The sequence below is a fragment of the Phoca vitulina genome, unplaced genomic scaffold (genome assembly GCF_004348235.1).
Source record: "Phoca vitulina isolate PV1807 unplaced genomic scaffold, GSC_HSeal_1.0 scaffold12, whole genome shotgun sequence".
Lineage (NCBI taxonomy): Eukaryota > Metazoa > Chordata > Mammalia > Carnivora > Phocidae > Phoca > Phoca vitulina.
The window spans coordinates 23,792,905-23,806,717 of record NW_022589715.1 but is presented as its reverse complement, the minus strand read 5'-3'; the positions used below and the strand labels follow the sequence as shown (position 1 = coordinate 23,806,717).

Below are 13,813 nucleotides of genomic sequence, written 5' to 3'. Positions count from 1 at the left end.
TGTGCCTCTTGCAGAACATAAAAATGTGTGGCCCCAATCCTTTGGACCTTACTCACTGCAGCAACAAACCAGTGTGGACGTGAGATGTTGGACCTTGCTTGGTTTCTCAGCGTGGGCAATGAGGACAGAGTGGGGGCGGGGGGAGCAGTCTGGGTGAGAGGTTGCTGGAACAATGCAGAAGTTGGCTGCTTTCAGAAATGGCCAGTGCTTCAGCAGAGCTGCCATCTGAACCTATTAGAACCCCAGTGTAGAGGCCAGGGGAGGGGCAGAGGGTGGGCCCCAAACACGCTACAGAAGGAAAAGCCCCGCCTTCTGGGGGCGGAGCAGGGCATACCCCCAGCACCCAGACCCCAGATGGAGGAGCAACCGCCCCCAGTCTGGCTCACTCCCCTTCCCCTCTGCCTCCTTCCAAGCTGCTTCTCCAAACCTCTAAAGGCAGCAGAGACAGAGCCTATTTAAAACAACCTCCAGAAGGTAATTAAACGGAGCCCGAAGGGGATCCTTCTGTAAAGCAAAGGATGCCTCCATAAAACAAACAAAACAAAAAAACCTTCCTAATTTATCATTTGGGCCAATCCCATTACTCCTTACCATTAATTTTGTTGCCATGGTTACTCCCAGGTAACACGTACATATGCAAGTCTATGTGGGGTGAAGGCACCCCCCCCAATCCTACAGATTCCTAAAAGGAGAAAGAACATTTCCCCCCTAGTTCAGCAGCAGTCATTTCTCCTGTATACATGCAGTTTCTCTAAGAGGGCAGACCTGGGAGTCAAACCCTCGTTTGAATTCCAGATCCCCCACTTGCTGGCCATGTGATTTGGGGCAATTTACTTAATCCTTTTGCACCTCTGCTTCCTCATTTGTAATATGGGGATATGAATACTTACTTTCAAGGTTATTGTGAAGATTAAAGAAAATTCATTCACTTATTCAACAAATATTTACTGAGCACCTATTATGTGCTGGGCTCTACTCTAGGCACTAAGAACACATCAGTGAATAAAAAAGACCAAAAATCTCTGCTTTCATGGAGCTTATACTCTAGTGGCAACAGACAATAAACTAAAAATAATAAAAATAATAGGTAAATTCTCTGCTATGTTAGAAAGTTGGGTGCTTCAGGAAACATGGGGAAGTGGAACAGGGCAAGGATAGAGGGTGCATGTGTGGTGGCAGTGGGGAGGAGGGTACAGCAGCAGGGAAGGGGGTCAGGGTAGTTGTCATTCAGGTAACACTGGAGGAAATACTTGAAGGACGGAGTGAGTCATGCAGATATCTGGTGGGAGACTGTTCTGGCAGCCAGAACAGCCAGTGCAAAGGCCCTGAGGCACAAGTGGGCATGCCCAGCATGTTTGAGGAATAGCACAGGAGGCCAATGTTGACTGGCGTGGACTGAATAAGGGGAGAGTAGTAGGAGACAAGATCACAGAGGAACGGCCCTTCTAAGGACTGTGGCTTTTACTCTGAGTGGAAAGCAGGGACACTACACAGTTTCTGGAGCAGTGGTTCTTACAGAAGGGTGATTTTGCACCCAGGGGACATTTGGCAATGTGTGGTTGTCATGACTTGGGGGGTGGGGTGCTACTGACATCTAGTTTGTAGAAGCCACGGATGGTGCTAACCATCCTAGTGCACAGAACAGCCCCTACAACAAAGAATTATCGGGCTCCAGATGCCAATAGCACCAAGGCTGAGAAACTCTGCAACCAAGGAGCAAATAAAATAATGTATATGTTCACAGATGACCCTGGGTGCTGTACTGGAAGTACACAGAGGGGCCCAGGTAGAATAGGGAGACCCCCCAGGAGGCCACCGCAGTGCCCAGAGATGCATCCACAGCAGCCGGTGCAACACCTAGCACGTCCTACACATGCTTCAGCTACGATTGCTCACTGGCCTGTCCTATGCTGACCATAAGGGCCAGACTGTGGCTAGCCCACAGGGGTACGTTCCTCACCAGGATCCCAGAAGCCTGAGGCCAGGGGTCAGGGTAAGGAAGGGGAGGTGTCAGCCAAGCCTTCCTTTCAGCCAGCTGCTGACACCCAGAGAAGATTTGGGGTGCAAGTATTTTTAACTCCCTGGTATTTTCTCTGCTATTTTCAGCAAAGCTCAAACACACCTGACCCCATTTCCCCTCTGCCAGAGGAGGAGACTTGCAGGACCTCTGACACTAGCTGCCCTTTCTCCTTGGCAGGTTGCTGGCAGAATCCACCCTTCGTGGGGCCCCTGGGCGACCAATAGATTATGCTGGGTGCAGAGTAGGCACTTAATAAGGCGAGTGGGTCCCCGGCTCCTGGGGAATGTGGAATGATGGGCAAGAACTGCACTCAGAAGCCTACAGGGGCTCCCAGAGACCTCCTCAACTCATTCCTGCCCACTCCAGGAGCTTCCAAGCTGGTTTCCCTAACGGCACTTACCCTCCCACAACCACCTGGCCCTCAGACCAGTGCAACCCCAGGACGCGTTCAGGCTACTCCCTTGCTCAAGAGCTTCCCGTAGCTTCCCCTTGCCCCATACAGCACATCGAGCATCTCTACCTGGGTCTCAAACACTTGTGCAATCGGTAACTTCCCAATTGCCTCTCCAGCTTCCTCTCTCTGGTCCCATCTTCCCTCCCTGCTCCTCTCCCTCCCCCGACCCCATCTCTCTCTCCACTCCACTCCACTTCTCCCTCTGGTCCCATTCACTGCAGCAGGTCTCTGTCTACACACTACACCAACCACTTGTGTCCCCTCCATGAGGCCTTCCTCACCCCTTGCATTCTCAAGACTCTCTCCCTGCTGGACTCCTACCTGCCTCGGCATGAATGTCACACGGCCTAGCTTCCAGCCTGGCCCCCTAGCGCCCGCCTCTGTGTGGTCACCTCATCTGTGCTGGGAGCTGGCTGCGGGAGGGCAGCAACGGGGTGTGCTCATCTCCCCCTCGGGCCCACCACCCGGAGCACCTACTACATACAAGATGCTCAGCAGATGCCCGGGGCCTGCACTAACTGTGTGTGAACCGCACAGGTGTAACTGGGCTACAGACCTTCACAAATGCCAAGCTCCTCTGCCTCCCGTGTTTGCACACATCGGTCCACTCCACAGAGTATTCCCTTCCCTTCCAAACCCACCTTCGAGTACTAGGTGAAAGATGGGCATTGGATCTACCTGGCTATGGGACCTTAGGTAAGAAATGTAACCTCTCTGAGACTCAGTTTTCTTTCCTGTAAAATGGGGTTAATACAGGCACCTACCAAAGAGAGTCCCTGTGAATATTAACTGAAATACGTGTAAAGCGTTAATACTTAGTGCAATGCCTGGAACTCGGTAAGCACCAAGTGAGTGGTGGCTCATTACCATGAGGGAGTCTCTCACCTTTAACCCCACCCATCTCCATGCACACCCAACCACCGCAGCAACACCCCGGCATATAAAGTGCCCACAGCAGGGTCAATATCCAGAAATCTAGTCCAGTTGCCTATGCTTACCCTTTTGCTCTCATCTACGGCTTTGTTGTGTAACTGAGAGCTACAGTCTTTATTGGGGCTCCTAGCACATCAAATTTCTACTTGTCAAGCCCAACGGGTAAATTATACTTATTTTTATTTTATCCTAAGGACAATTTTTCACTGGTATAGCAACCTTTTAACAAGTTAACAGTCTCTGGAGGAGGTATCAGCCACCCACTAACAGAAGACCAAACAAAGGCCATCAGGTGTGAACAGACTAGCAATCCACTTGTGTATACCCGCTTGTGAGATGGCATAATCGGAGGCCGGGTTAGATAACAAACTAGGCAGGTTACCCAGTGCTGCCCGTGACATGGGGACAGGCCCGCAGGCATCAGGAGGCAGCCACGGGCTTCCAATCCACATGCCTGCAAAAGGACGTCAGAGTGGGCACAGAGCCCAGGGCAGATGAGGCAGCTGTCCAGGCTGAGATCAAGAGCCACCCTGGGCCTGGACATGACTCATGAGCAGGGCCGGCCTGGACCAGGAATGGGGGACCATCGTTAACTCTAGACTGCTGAGGCTCCCCCAAACCCTGGGCTTATATGTCATCACCCACCCACCTGGTTCCTGTCTGTGGAGGCCAGAGGGGCTGCAGCTTTGTAGAGGAGGCCCAAGTGGGGGAAGCATTGTAATCTGAGTCCGTATCGTCCAATCCCTGATGCTCTGGAGAGCCAGGAGGACCAGAAAGGGAGGGAGAGGGAGGATCTGATTAGTAAGGGGGCCGAGCAGCAGGCTCACACCTAGAGCACTGTGCTACCCACCCACCAGATGGACACTGCAGGCATCACCAACAGGAGCCAGAACTGGGAAGCACAGCTAGTGCCAAGATCCGCCCCCCCCCACCGCCCCTCCTCCCAGCTCCCTGGAGGCACATAGGGGCTTTCAGCACTGAAAACAAAAGAGGCCCAGGAAATAGGACAGGAAACTTTAAGCTACTGAAGGGAGTAGAGAGGAGAAATGTGGCCTCATTTGCCAAACTCTGGCTGCTGGAGGGAGTCTCAAGAGGCCAACCTCAGCTAGAGGGTGCTTGGGTTGGGAGCCGACGCAGGGTGAGGAAGGGCTGGGGGGCTGAACTCACCCCTGACAGGTCCAAGAGGAACTGCTGAGGTCTGAACACCACTTTGGTCTAGAGAGGGCATGTCAGGTCATGCCACCCAGGCTCCTCAGTGCCCATGCCAGAGGGAAGTACTGTGCTCAGGGATGATTTGGTCACGGCCTGTCCTTCCTAATGGCAGCACAGATGCCTGAAGATAGACCCTGTCTAGCCAGCACTGTCCTGTCTCTCATCACCCCCCAGGGCACTGCACAAGGACGTCTGGCCAAGGTGCTCCATCAGCTCACACATTTGCCCTCCTTTCAAGTGGCCAAGTGGAGCACATTCATCTGGACTTCCCCTGGAGGGGCCTGCTGTCTCTGCTCATGATGTGCCTCCTCACCTGGACAGCTCCCACCCATGGCGTCTCCTGGCCAGCCCCTTCTCATCCCTCAAATCTCAGGCAAGAATCTCTTCCAAACAGTTTGGGCAGGTTACACCTTCCTCTGCTCTCCTACAGTATCATGGCTTTTCACAATCATTCCCTAGATTCTGGGGGTCCATGAAGCAAGATTTTCGTCTACTTTCTTCCTTGTTCTCTCCCCCAGGCTCCAGCACCAAAACTGGCCTGCAGGTGCTCCATAAATACATAAATACATATTAAATGAATTGGGGTGGGGAGAGCTGATGGCTAAGCCACCTATCCCAGGAACATCCGGCCAAGCACTAGTGTGTCATGGTGGCAGCCCAGAGCCTCAGCATGGGCTTTGCACCTAAAGGTGTTAGAAGGCAAGGGAAGTGCCTCATAGAGTTACCAACAGAATGGAAGAGGAGAAAACAGCAGAGGAGGGACAGCTACATGGTTTTGGATGGAAAATAAGTAGAGTTTTAGTAACTGATCCAGTAGAGAGGAAGAAATCATCCCTTAAGTGCCTGCAGAGCACATGCTTAAAGAGCCAGTCCATTGCCCTCAAAACACCAGCAAAGCTCAGGACTTGGAGGGACCAGGAACCTTAGGAAAAAAGGGCTAATCATAAGGCTAAACACAGGGAATTGGTTAAAAGTCTGTCCTCAAAGCAGTAAGATCCCAAGGTCTTTGCCATATAGCAAGGTGACTTTGACCACTCTCACCTGTGTTCCCCAGATGCTGGAGGTTTATCAGCCTTCTGGAGAAACTGAACCCAAGTGATCCCAGACTTGGGAACACCAGCACAGTGGAGGATGGGAGTAGGTGAGATTCAAAGCAGGGAAATTAATGAAAGTCTGCAAAGCGAATATTGGGACTCCAGCCTCCTCTCCCTACGTGGCTTCCAGAATGCAGAGAGATAAGATGGCTACTGTATTCACAAAACAAGAAAAGAATTCTATTAAGAAGGATTTTAAAAATAAACAATCAAAGAGCTCTTGGAAATTAAAATTATACTAGCTGAAGTTAAAATTTCAGTCAATATGCTGAAAATAAACTCAGGGAAATTTCTTTCAAAGCCACACAGAATGACAAAGTGATGGAAGAGAAGAGAAAAAAATCTAAGTGTCAATCTAAAATGCTGAATATTTGACTAATAGGAATTGCAGAATAAGAAGAAATTATCAAAGAAACAGTATAAGAAAATTTGCCAGAACTGAGAGTAGGAGTCCTCAGATTAAAAGGGGTCACCAGGAACCCAAAATAATGAATTTTAAAAAGAGATGGCATTGTGGAATTTCTGAAATAAATTTAATAGAGAACATACTAAAGATTTCCAAAGAGGGAAATGGGTTACTTGCAAAGAATCAGAAATGAAATGTATCAGATTTCCAAAAGCTATACTGACGTGAGAGACAATAGAGCAATGTCTTCAAAATTCTGAAAGAAAATATCTGTCAACCTAGAATTTTCTTCTCAGCCAACTGTCAATTAAGACTGAGTGCAGTGGTGCCTGGGTGGCTCAGTCAGTTGGCATCTGCCTCTTTATTTCTGCTCAGGTCATGATCTCAGGATTGTGGGATAAAGCCCCACATCAGGCTCGGTACTGGGCATGGAACCTGCTTAAGAGTCTCTCTCTACCCCTTCCCCATTCTCTCTCTCTCTGTCCCCCCGCCAAGAAAAAAAAAAATCCTTAAAAAAAAAAAAAACACTGAGTGCAGAATTAATTTTCAGACATAAAAGGACTCACAATTTTCTTCCCATTTACTCTTTTTTTAGGAAGCTACTAAAAGAGATCTTCCACCAAAATGAAAGTGTACACCAACAGGAAGGCCTGGAGCTGGAGGAGTTGGATACCAGAAAGGAAAATTTCAGAGGGGAAAAGGGAACTGAAGGACAGGAGTTTTCAGATTGAAAGGAGGCACTGAAAATATCAAAAGGCTGCTAGAAGATGCAGTAAGAGGTAGAGACCGTATAAAGAAAACCATGCCAATGTGAAAAACTGAGGCAATCATTAACTCCAGGTAAAACATAAAGTTGAACAAGAGAGAAAACAAAAATTAGTAAATGCTATTTATATCATTGTAATAATGTGAATCGTGAATACCTATAAACCCCCAAATCCATAATAACTATTTTGGGAGAGTGATGAGGATGGGGAAGAGACGTGTGTTTTTGTTTTTTTTTTTAAGTTCTTTTTTTTTTTTTTTAATGTTTTATTTATTTATTCATGAGAGTCAGAGAGAGAGAGAGGGGCAGAGGCAGAGGGAGAAGCAGGCTCCCCGCCTAGCAGGAAGCCCGATGCGGGACTCGATCCCAGGACCCTGGGATCATGACCTGAGCCAAAGGCAGACGCTTAACCATCTGAGCCACCCAGGCGCCCCAAGAGACGTGTGTTTTTTAACGGGGGTAAATAACAAGACAGTTGAATCCAGCTGAATACAAAATAACTAGGTGAAAAATAGGACTATAGATAAGCATATTAGTTCGACATAGATTTCTATCTGAAGAAATAGCTAAAAGTATTTGTTTCTGGAGAAAAGGAATGGGAATTGAGGAGGGATGGGGGCAGCATACTATTTTTCCTTCAGGTATTTTAGTACTATTTGATTTTTTGAACTATGCACACATATTACTTTTGTGGGTTTTTTTTTTTTTTAAGATTTTATTTATTTATTCATGAGAGACAGAGAGAGGGAAAGAGAGAGAGAGAGAAGCAGGCTCCCAAGGATCAGGGAGCCCGATGCGGGACTCAATCCCAGAACCCTGGGATCCTGACCTGAGCCGAAGGCAGACGTTTAACCATCTGAGCCACCCAGGCGCCCTACTTTTGTGGGTTTTTTTTTAAAGATTTTATTTATTTATTTGAGAGAGAGAGCAAGCAAGAGAGCACAAGCAGGGGGAGCAGCAGAGGGAGAGGGAGAAGCAGGCTCCCTGTTGAACAGGGAGCCCAACTCGGGGCTCAATCCCAGGACCCTGGGATCATGACCTGAGCCAAAGGCAAACGCTTAACCGACTGAGCCACCCAGGTGCCCCTGCGCACATATTATTTTGGGGAAAAAAAAAAAAATACGAAATTAATTTTTTAAAAGATTTTAAAATAAAGTTTGTAAACAAAAAGAAAAACTTTGGCATGTTAACCATCAGTCCCTATAATCATTAAAGTAGCCCTACAGTGCATCCCTCTACCTTTCCTTCAAACCAAACACAACCATTAACATTTCACTTAGCTCTAGTTCACGTTCCTACCTGATATAAAAAAAGAAAAATGAAATTAGTGTTCTAGCCTAATCCCCACTATCCTCCCTTGTCTTTCCCATCCTCAACCTGAAATTTTGAGTAGTGGTATACTAGTAAATGTTTAAAAATCAGTTCTTTTGGGAAGAAAGTCTTGATTTGAAGCATTTGCCAATTTCCATGGTAGAAATATTCCCACATGGCTGATTTCAAGCTACCACTGTGACGTCACTGAATGTAGAACTGGGAAGAGATATACACATCAGCTCCAGGAAACTACTGCCTTTGGGTCTCACTTGCCTTTTCAGCCTCCATGCTTCCCACGAGACCCAGGGTATGGGAGAGAACTGAATGTCTCCTCCAAAAAGCCAGAAGTCCACATGGCTATGTAGTAGCATAGAAGTGGATAATGAAGGAAAGAGAGTGGTTCTGGCTGCAGGGAAGGGGATGTGACTTTGCCGCCTTCCTGCCCCGCCCCCCCACTTCCAGCAGAATTACCTGTTCATTGGTGACGCCTGGCCGCAGGGTCCCATGCTTGTAGTCCTCCAGCAGCTGCACAGCCTCTCTCAGACGTCTCTGCAGAGGAAAGAAAAAAGACATTGAGGGGCACAGATCCAAGGCTCCTGCAACTCTTTCCCTTGCAAACAATAAAGAAGGATACAATTTAAGTGTCCTTCTATAGGAAAATGGCTAAATGACAGTGGTCTGATAATACTATAGACTATTATTGGGCAGTTTAAAAAGTGAGGTAGATCTGTATGTGATTCCATCTCCAACATATTTTTTTGAGTGAGAAAGTAAATTGCAGAGCTGTATGATGCCATTCATTATACCAAACAAACAAAGCCCACACACACATAGAAAACAATATTTTCTATGAGAATATTTATGTGTGTAAATGCATCAAAAAAGCTCTAGAAGGAGACCCACCAAATTAATGACAGGAGTTACCTTGGGGTAGGAAAGGGTCCAGATTTGGCAAGGGGTGTCAGGTGGAAATTTAATCTTAATTGTAATATTGAAAGTTTTTATAAAGATAACATATTTCTGTAATACTCATATAATTTCTTTTCAACATTTTAAAAACACTAGCAGAGATTTACATACTAAAGTGCATATGGCTACAGTAACTGATGGGGAGAGAGAGGGAAAAGAGGAAGATAGAATTGTATCATCTGTAAAATCTTAAAAGCTAAAGAGACAGCAACAGTGATAGAAGGCAGCCTTTGTCCACCAAAATATTTGTATAAGAATATTTATAGCAGCACATTCAGTGGGGCCTGGGTGGCTCAGTCAGTTAAGCATCTGCCTTTGGCTCAGGTCATGATCCAAGGGTCCTGGGATCAAGCCCCACATCAGGCTCCCTGTTCTGCAGGGAGCCTGCTTCTCCCTCTCCCTCTGCTGCTCCCCCTGCTTGTGCTCTCTCTCTGTCAAATAAATAAATAAAATCTTAAAAAAAAAAAAAAAGAATATTCATAGCAGCACTATTCAAATAGCTGCAAAGTGCAAACAATCCAAATGTCAGTAGTGGACTGGATAGGTAAATCGTAGTATATGTACACAATGAAATATTACACAACAACTTAAAGAGCGAGCAAACTACAAATACATGTTATAACATGGATGAATCTCACAGACATAATGTGGCAAAATGTATTTTCCAAAGATGGACACTCCAATATCTGCCATGCCCCATTCTCTTCTAGAACCTTCCTACGTCCCCCTCAAGAGGTAGAGTCTGTGTGTCCTCCCGCTGATCCTGGGCAGGCCTTCATGACTGCCTCAACAAATAGAGTATGGCTGAAGTGAGGCTATGTGACCTCTGAGGCTAAGTCACAAAAATGCCTTGCATTTCCACCTTGTTCTCTTGGGATGGGCGCTCTTTTGGAACTCAGCCATCATACTGTAAGGAAGCCCGAGCAGCATATGAAGAGACCCACCTGGACAGGAACCGAGGCGCTGGCCCATGGCTACAGCTGAGCTATCAGCTGACAGTCCATACCAACTCGTCAGCCGTGCAAGTGAGCTATCTTGAAATGGACTTTCCCTGCCCCCCATCAAACCACCCTAGCGGACGCCGCAAGAAACAGCGATGAACCATCCCCTCTGAGCCCTGCCCAAACTGAAAACCAGTGAGCAAAAGAACTGAAGTGTTTGAAGCCACTATATTTCGGGGTGATCTGTTACATAGCAATGAAAGGCTGATATACATAATGAAGTCAGATGCCAAAGAGTATGTATAAAGTTCAAAAACAGGCAAAGCTAATCTAACTAACATGGTGGAGGTCATGATAGTGTTACTTTTGGCGGGAGGGGGGGCGGGGGGGGTGGAGCAGGGTGCTGACTTGGAAAGGGCATGAGGGAACCCTTTGAGGTAATGGAAATGTCCAATGTCTTCATCTGAGTGGTGGTTACATGGGTATAAACATAAGTCAAAATGTATTAAGCCATAAACTTGGGATTTGTGCATTTTATCATATGTATGCTATACCTCAAAAAATTAACAAGAAACACACAACAGCCATAGAAGGCAGCCTATGTCAAGGTTAGACGAGGGACCCGGACATCAGGGTTGTCCGGTGTGGGTAAAGAAACCCAGTGAAGATGCCCTGTTCCCCCCTCTTTTTTTTTTTTTTTTTTTTGTTCCCCTTTTGATAGAAGGACAAGGCTAGCTGAGGATGGAAATGCAGAGACCTCAACAGAAGCCCCCTGGTCTGAAGGCAGGATGCAACACCAGGAAGGGCTTCCAGGGGGCAGACAGGGTGTTTGCTGAGCCAGCGGATGGGGCAGTCCCATAGGATGGGAAGGAACAGCCGACTCACTGCGGGCCCAGACAAGCCAGTCAGACCACGTGACCCGTCAGGCCAGCGGGTGAAGTACCTGTGGACACTGGTCTAATCCAGGGCATCAGGGAGCAGGGAAACTTCTTACTTAGGTGTGGCCTGACTGCAGGAGAGTACTGCCCCACCCCCTTCAAAGGTTTGCATGTCAATTCCAAAATTCCAGAGTCTCTTCCCAGAATCTGTTTCCAAAGTGGAGATAGCTTGGTGGGATTTTTTTGGCAGGGGTGGGGTGGGGGTGGGGCAACTAACCCATGCTGTTTAGAGAGAATGTCAGAAAACAATAGATAAGCACAAAAGATCGTTTTAAATCCCTCATCAACACACTACCTGAGATAACCACCGCAGAAGTGAGAATGGTTTAAACAGAGTGAGGATGATTTTCGTCCTGGATTTAATGCATTTGTTTTTCAACAAAATGGGATCGTGTTGATTGTTTTAACTTCTTAAGGTCACATGGCCACAACATGAGAAGTTTAGTTTTTGTACCCAGAGTTTAGTCAGACCCTTGCTGTGTGCCCCCAACCCGCCCCCCCTGCACCCCCAAAGCCTCAGTGATGGGGCAAGGTCCCCACCCCAAGCCTGCTTCCTCCCACGCCACAGCCTCTGCCACGGGACAATGAATGCTCTACTTTCCAGCGCTGAATGGTGAACGGCCCCGTGTTCTCATTATTTTCCCGCTCCAGGGATTCTCCCGAGTTCCTATAACAACCTGGCCAGGCTCCATCTCATTTGACACAGTCATCAAAGGGAGGCCTCCTGCCACAAGAATAAGTTCCAAAGAGCCCGATCTTGGCATGGGTTGAGGGAGAACTAAATCCAAAGTTCCTGAAGACAAGTCTGAGAAATTAGGACTGGAGGAAGCTAGAACATGCTTTTCTGTTGCTGGGCCTTACTAAGCCTCAGCCAGGCCCCTCTGTCAGAGGCTGAGGGGCTGGGGCTCCAGGCCCCTCTGTGGGACAGCCAAAGCCCCAGGACACTCGCTTTAAGAGGTCCCTGAGGCCTGACTGCTCTGGGGGCTGGGCTCTTCACGGCAGAGAACGGGGCCATTACCGGGGAGACCTGAGGGATGGGAGGAGGGTCTCCCTGCTTTAAGCCCTTCTCTCACTCCCGTGCATCGTGAGGCTTGATGGAAGAGCCCTGGGCACTGGAGAGGTCTGGACAGCTGGAGGTCCGTGGTGGGTGAACTTTGCAGGAAGTCTTTTCAACCAGGAACAAACAGGCAGCCAGGCCCTGAATGCAAAGGCAGCAAGGAGCGGATGAAAGGCTCCTCTAGAGCCTTGGGCCAGGGGGAGAGTCGGCCCATGTTGCTTCCCAGACTCCCTCATTGGCTTGCCTGCCTCTAGCTCACCTGCCAGAAAATGTCACCTTGAGGTTATCTCCTCTATTTGATGGGGGCATGGTCTCCAGAAGGTCCTTCTGGAAACACTGGCACCTGGGAGGTCTGCTCCAGGGCAGAGAATTTGAACAGAGGAGAAGCCTGGCCTCAAGGGTCCTGCCCCAAAGCCCTGAGGGGTAGGAGAAGGAAGCAAAGGGACAGACATGGAATGTTAGGGTGGCGGCCAGAGAGGGCAGGAGACCATGCCAGACAGGAACAGGGACAGAGGGACCCAGAAAGGGAAGGACACAAAAAGGAAATCTGGAGAAAGAGTCATCAAAAAGTCTCTCGATGGTGATGCTCGTTTGACAATCCCAAAATTACAAGAGACCGTGCCCTATTCACACAGGATGTGGATAAGAACACCCCTTTGCATGTATCTATCATAGAACCATCTAGGCCACCCCCTCTCTGAACTAATTGCGGCCAGAAAAGGAAGGGCATTCCCATGCCCAGGGTCCCAGAGTGGGTGGGAGGTAACGCAGAAATCCCCTCAATCCCAGTTCTGGGCCATTTCCACAAAACATCAGCATGGAAGACCATCCTGTCCTCATAACAGTAACTGAAAGGGTGGTCTCCCAGTGATTTCAAAGCAATGCCTACATCCCCCAAAGCTGATGCCTACGGGGACAGGGCACCTCAGGTAAGAAAAGGAAGGGTCTTTTTTACCCTCATTCAAAGCCAGGCCTTACCTGACACAGAAACTGGAGCATTCAAACTTTAGGCAAAGTGGAGAATTTGGGAGTCCCAAAGCTTGCAGAACTTAAAAAAGAGAGAGAGAAAAAGAAAAGCAGCACCAGGGGCAGGGAGAATGAATTGGCAATGGAGTGTTCGTGAGAGAAGGAAGCAGGGATGGCTGATGGGAGGCAGGGGGAGGGGAGGGCAGCTGCCTAGGTCACATCATGCCTTGATTGCTCAGTATCTGATTGTTCTCACCTGGGTCAGTCTTGTACCTGCCCAAGGCACGGCCATGCACTCTCACCTTGCCCACAATGACTGCTTGAGCCATTTTTATTGTGGCCCCAAACACTGGGACTTGGGGCTAGAAGATAACGATTTATATGCAGAGTCCCAAGCCCTTCTCTTGTCTTCCCTCAGCCTTCTTAAGCCCCCTTCTTGTTCCCTCTCAGCAGTCCTGGGACCCCCAGGATTAAACATCTGTGCTGAGATTGGTCCTTGGCTCCCTGAAGCCCCAGGCCACTGGAGGCCCCAAGGGAAGAGGAAACCAGGGACACATGGGGAGGGGCTCTGCCTTCCCTGTGGCTGACCTCTGGTCACCTTCAGGGGGCCCACGCAAGGCAAACAGAACTCTGGCAGCATGACAGGAGGTCCAACCCTTTAGAAAATAAATCTGTCCAGCTAGCCCAAGAACTTTAGAAACATTCAGCCCTCCAGCCTGGATAGCCTACTCTTGAGAATTTAT

The 13,813-nt window shown here is 48.4% G+C and overlaps 1 protein-coding gene across 7 annotated transcripts in view; it reads right to left on the bottom strand.

The window, feature by feature from the left end:
- SFXN5 (sideroflexin 5) overlaps positions 1-13,813 on the bottom strand; it is a 113,195-nt gene that overhangs the window by 81,089 nt on the left and 18,293 nt on the right. For all 7 annotated transcript variants that reach the window (XM_032410709.1, XM_032410704.1, XM_032410703.1 and 4 more), the window contains one exon: positions 8,671-8,748. In XM_032410709.1, coding sequence (XP_032266600.1) covers positions 8,671-8,748 — 78 coding nt within the window. The remainder of the gene's footprint in view (positions 1-8,670; positions 8,749-13,813) is intronic.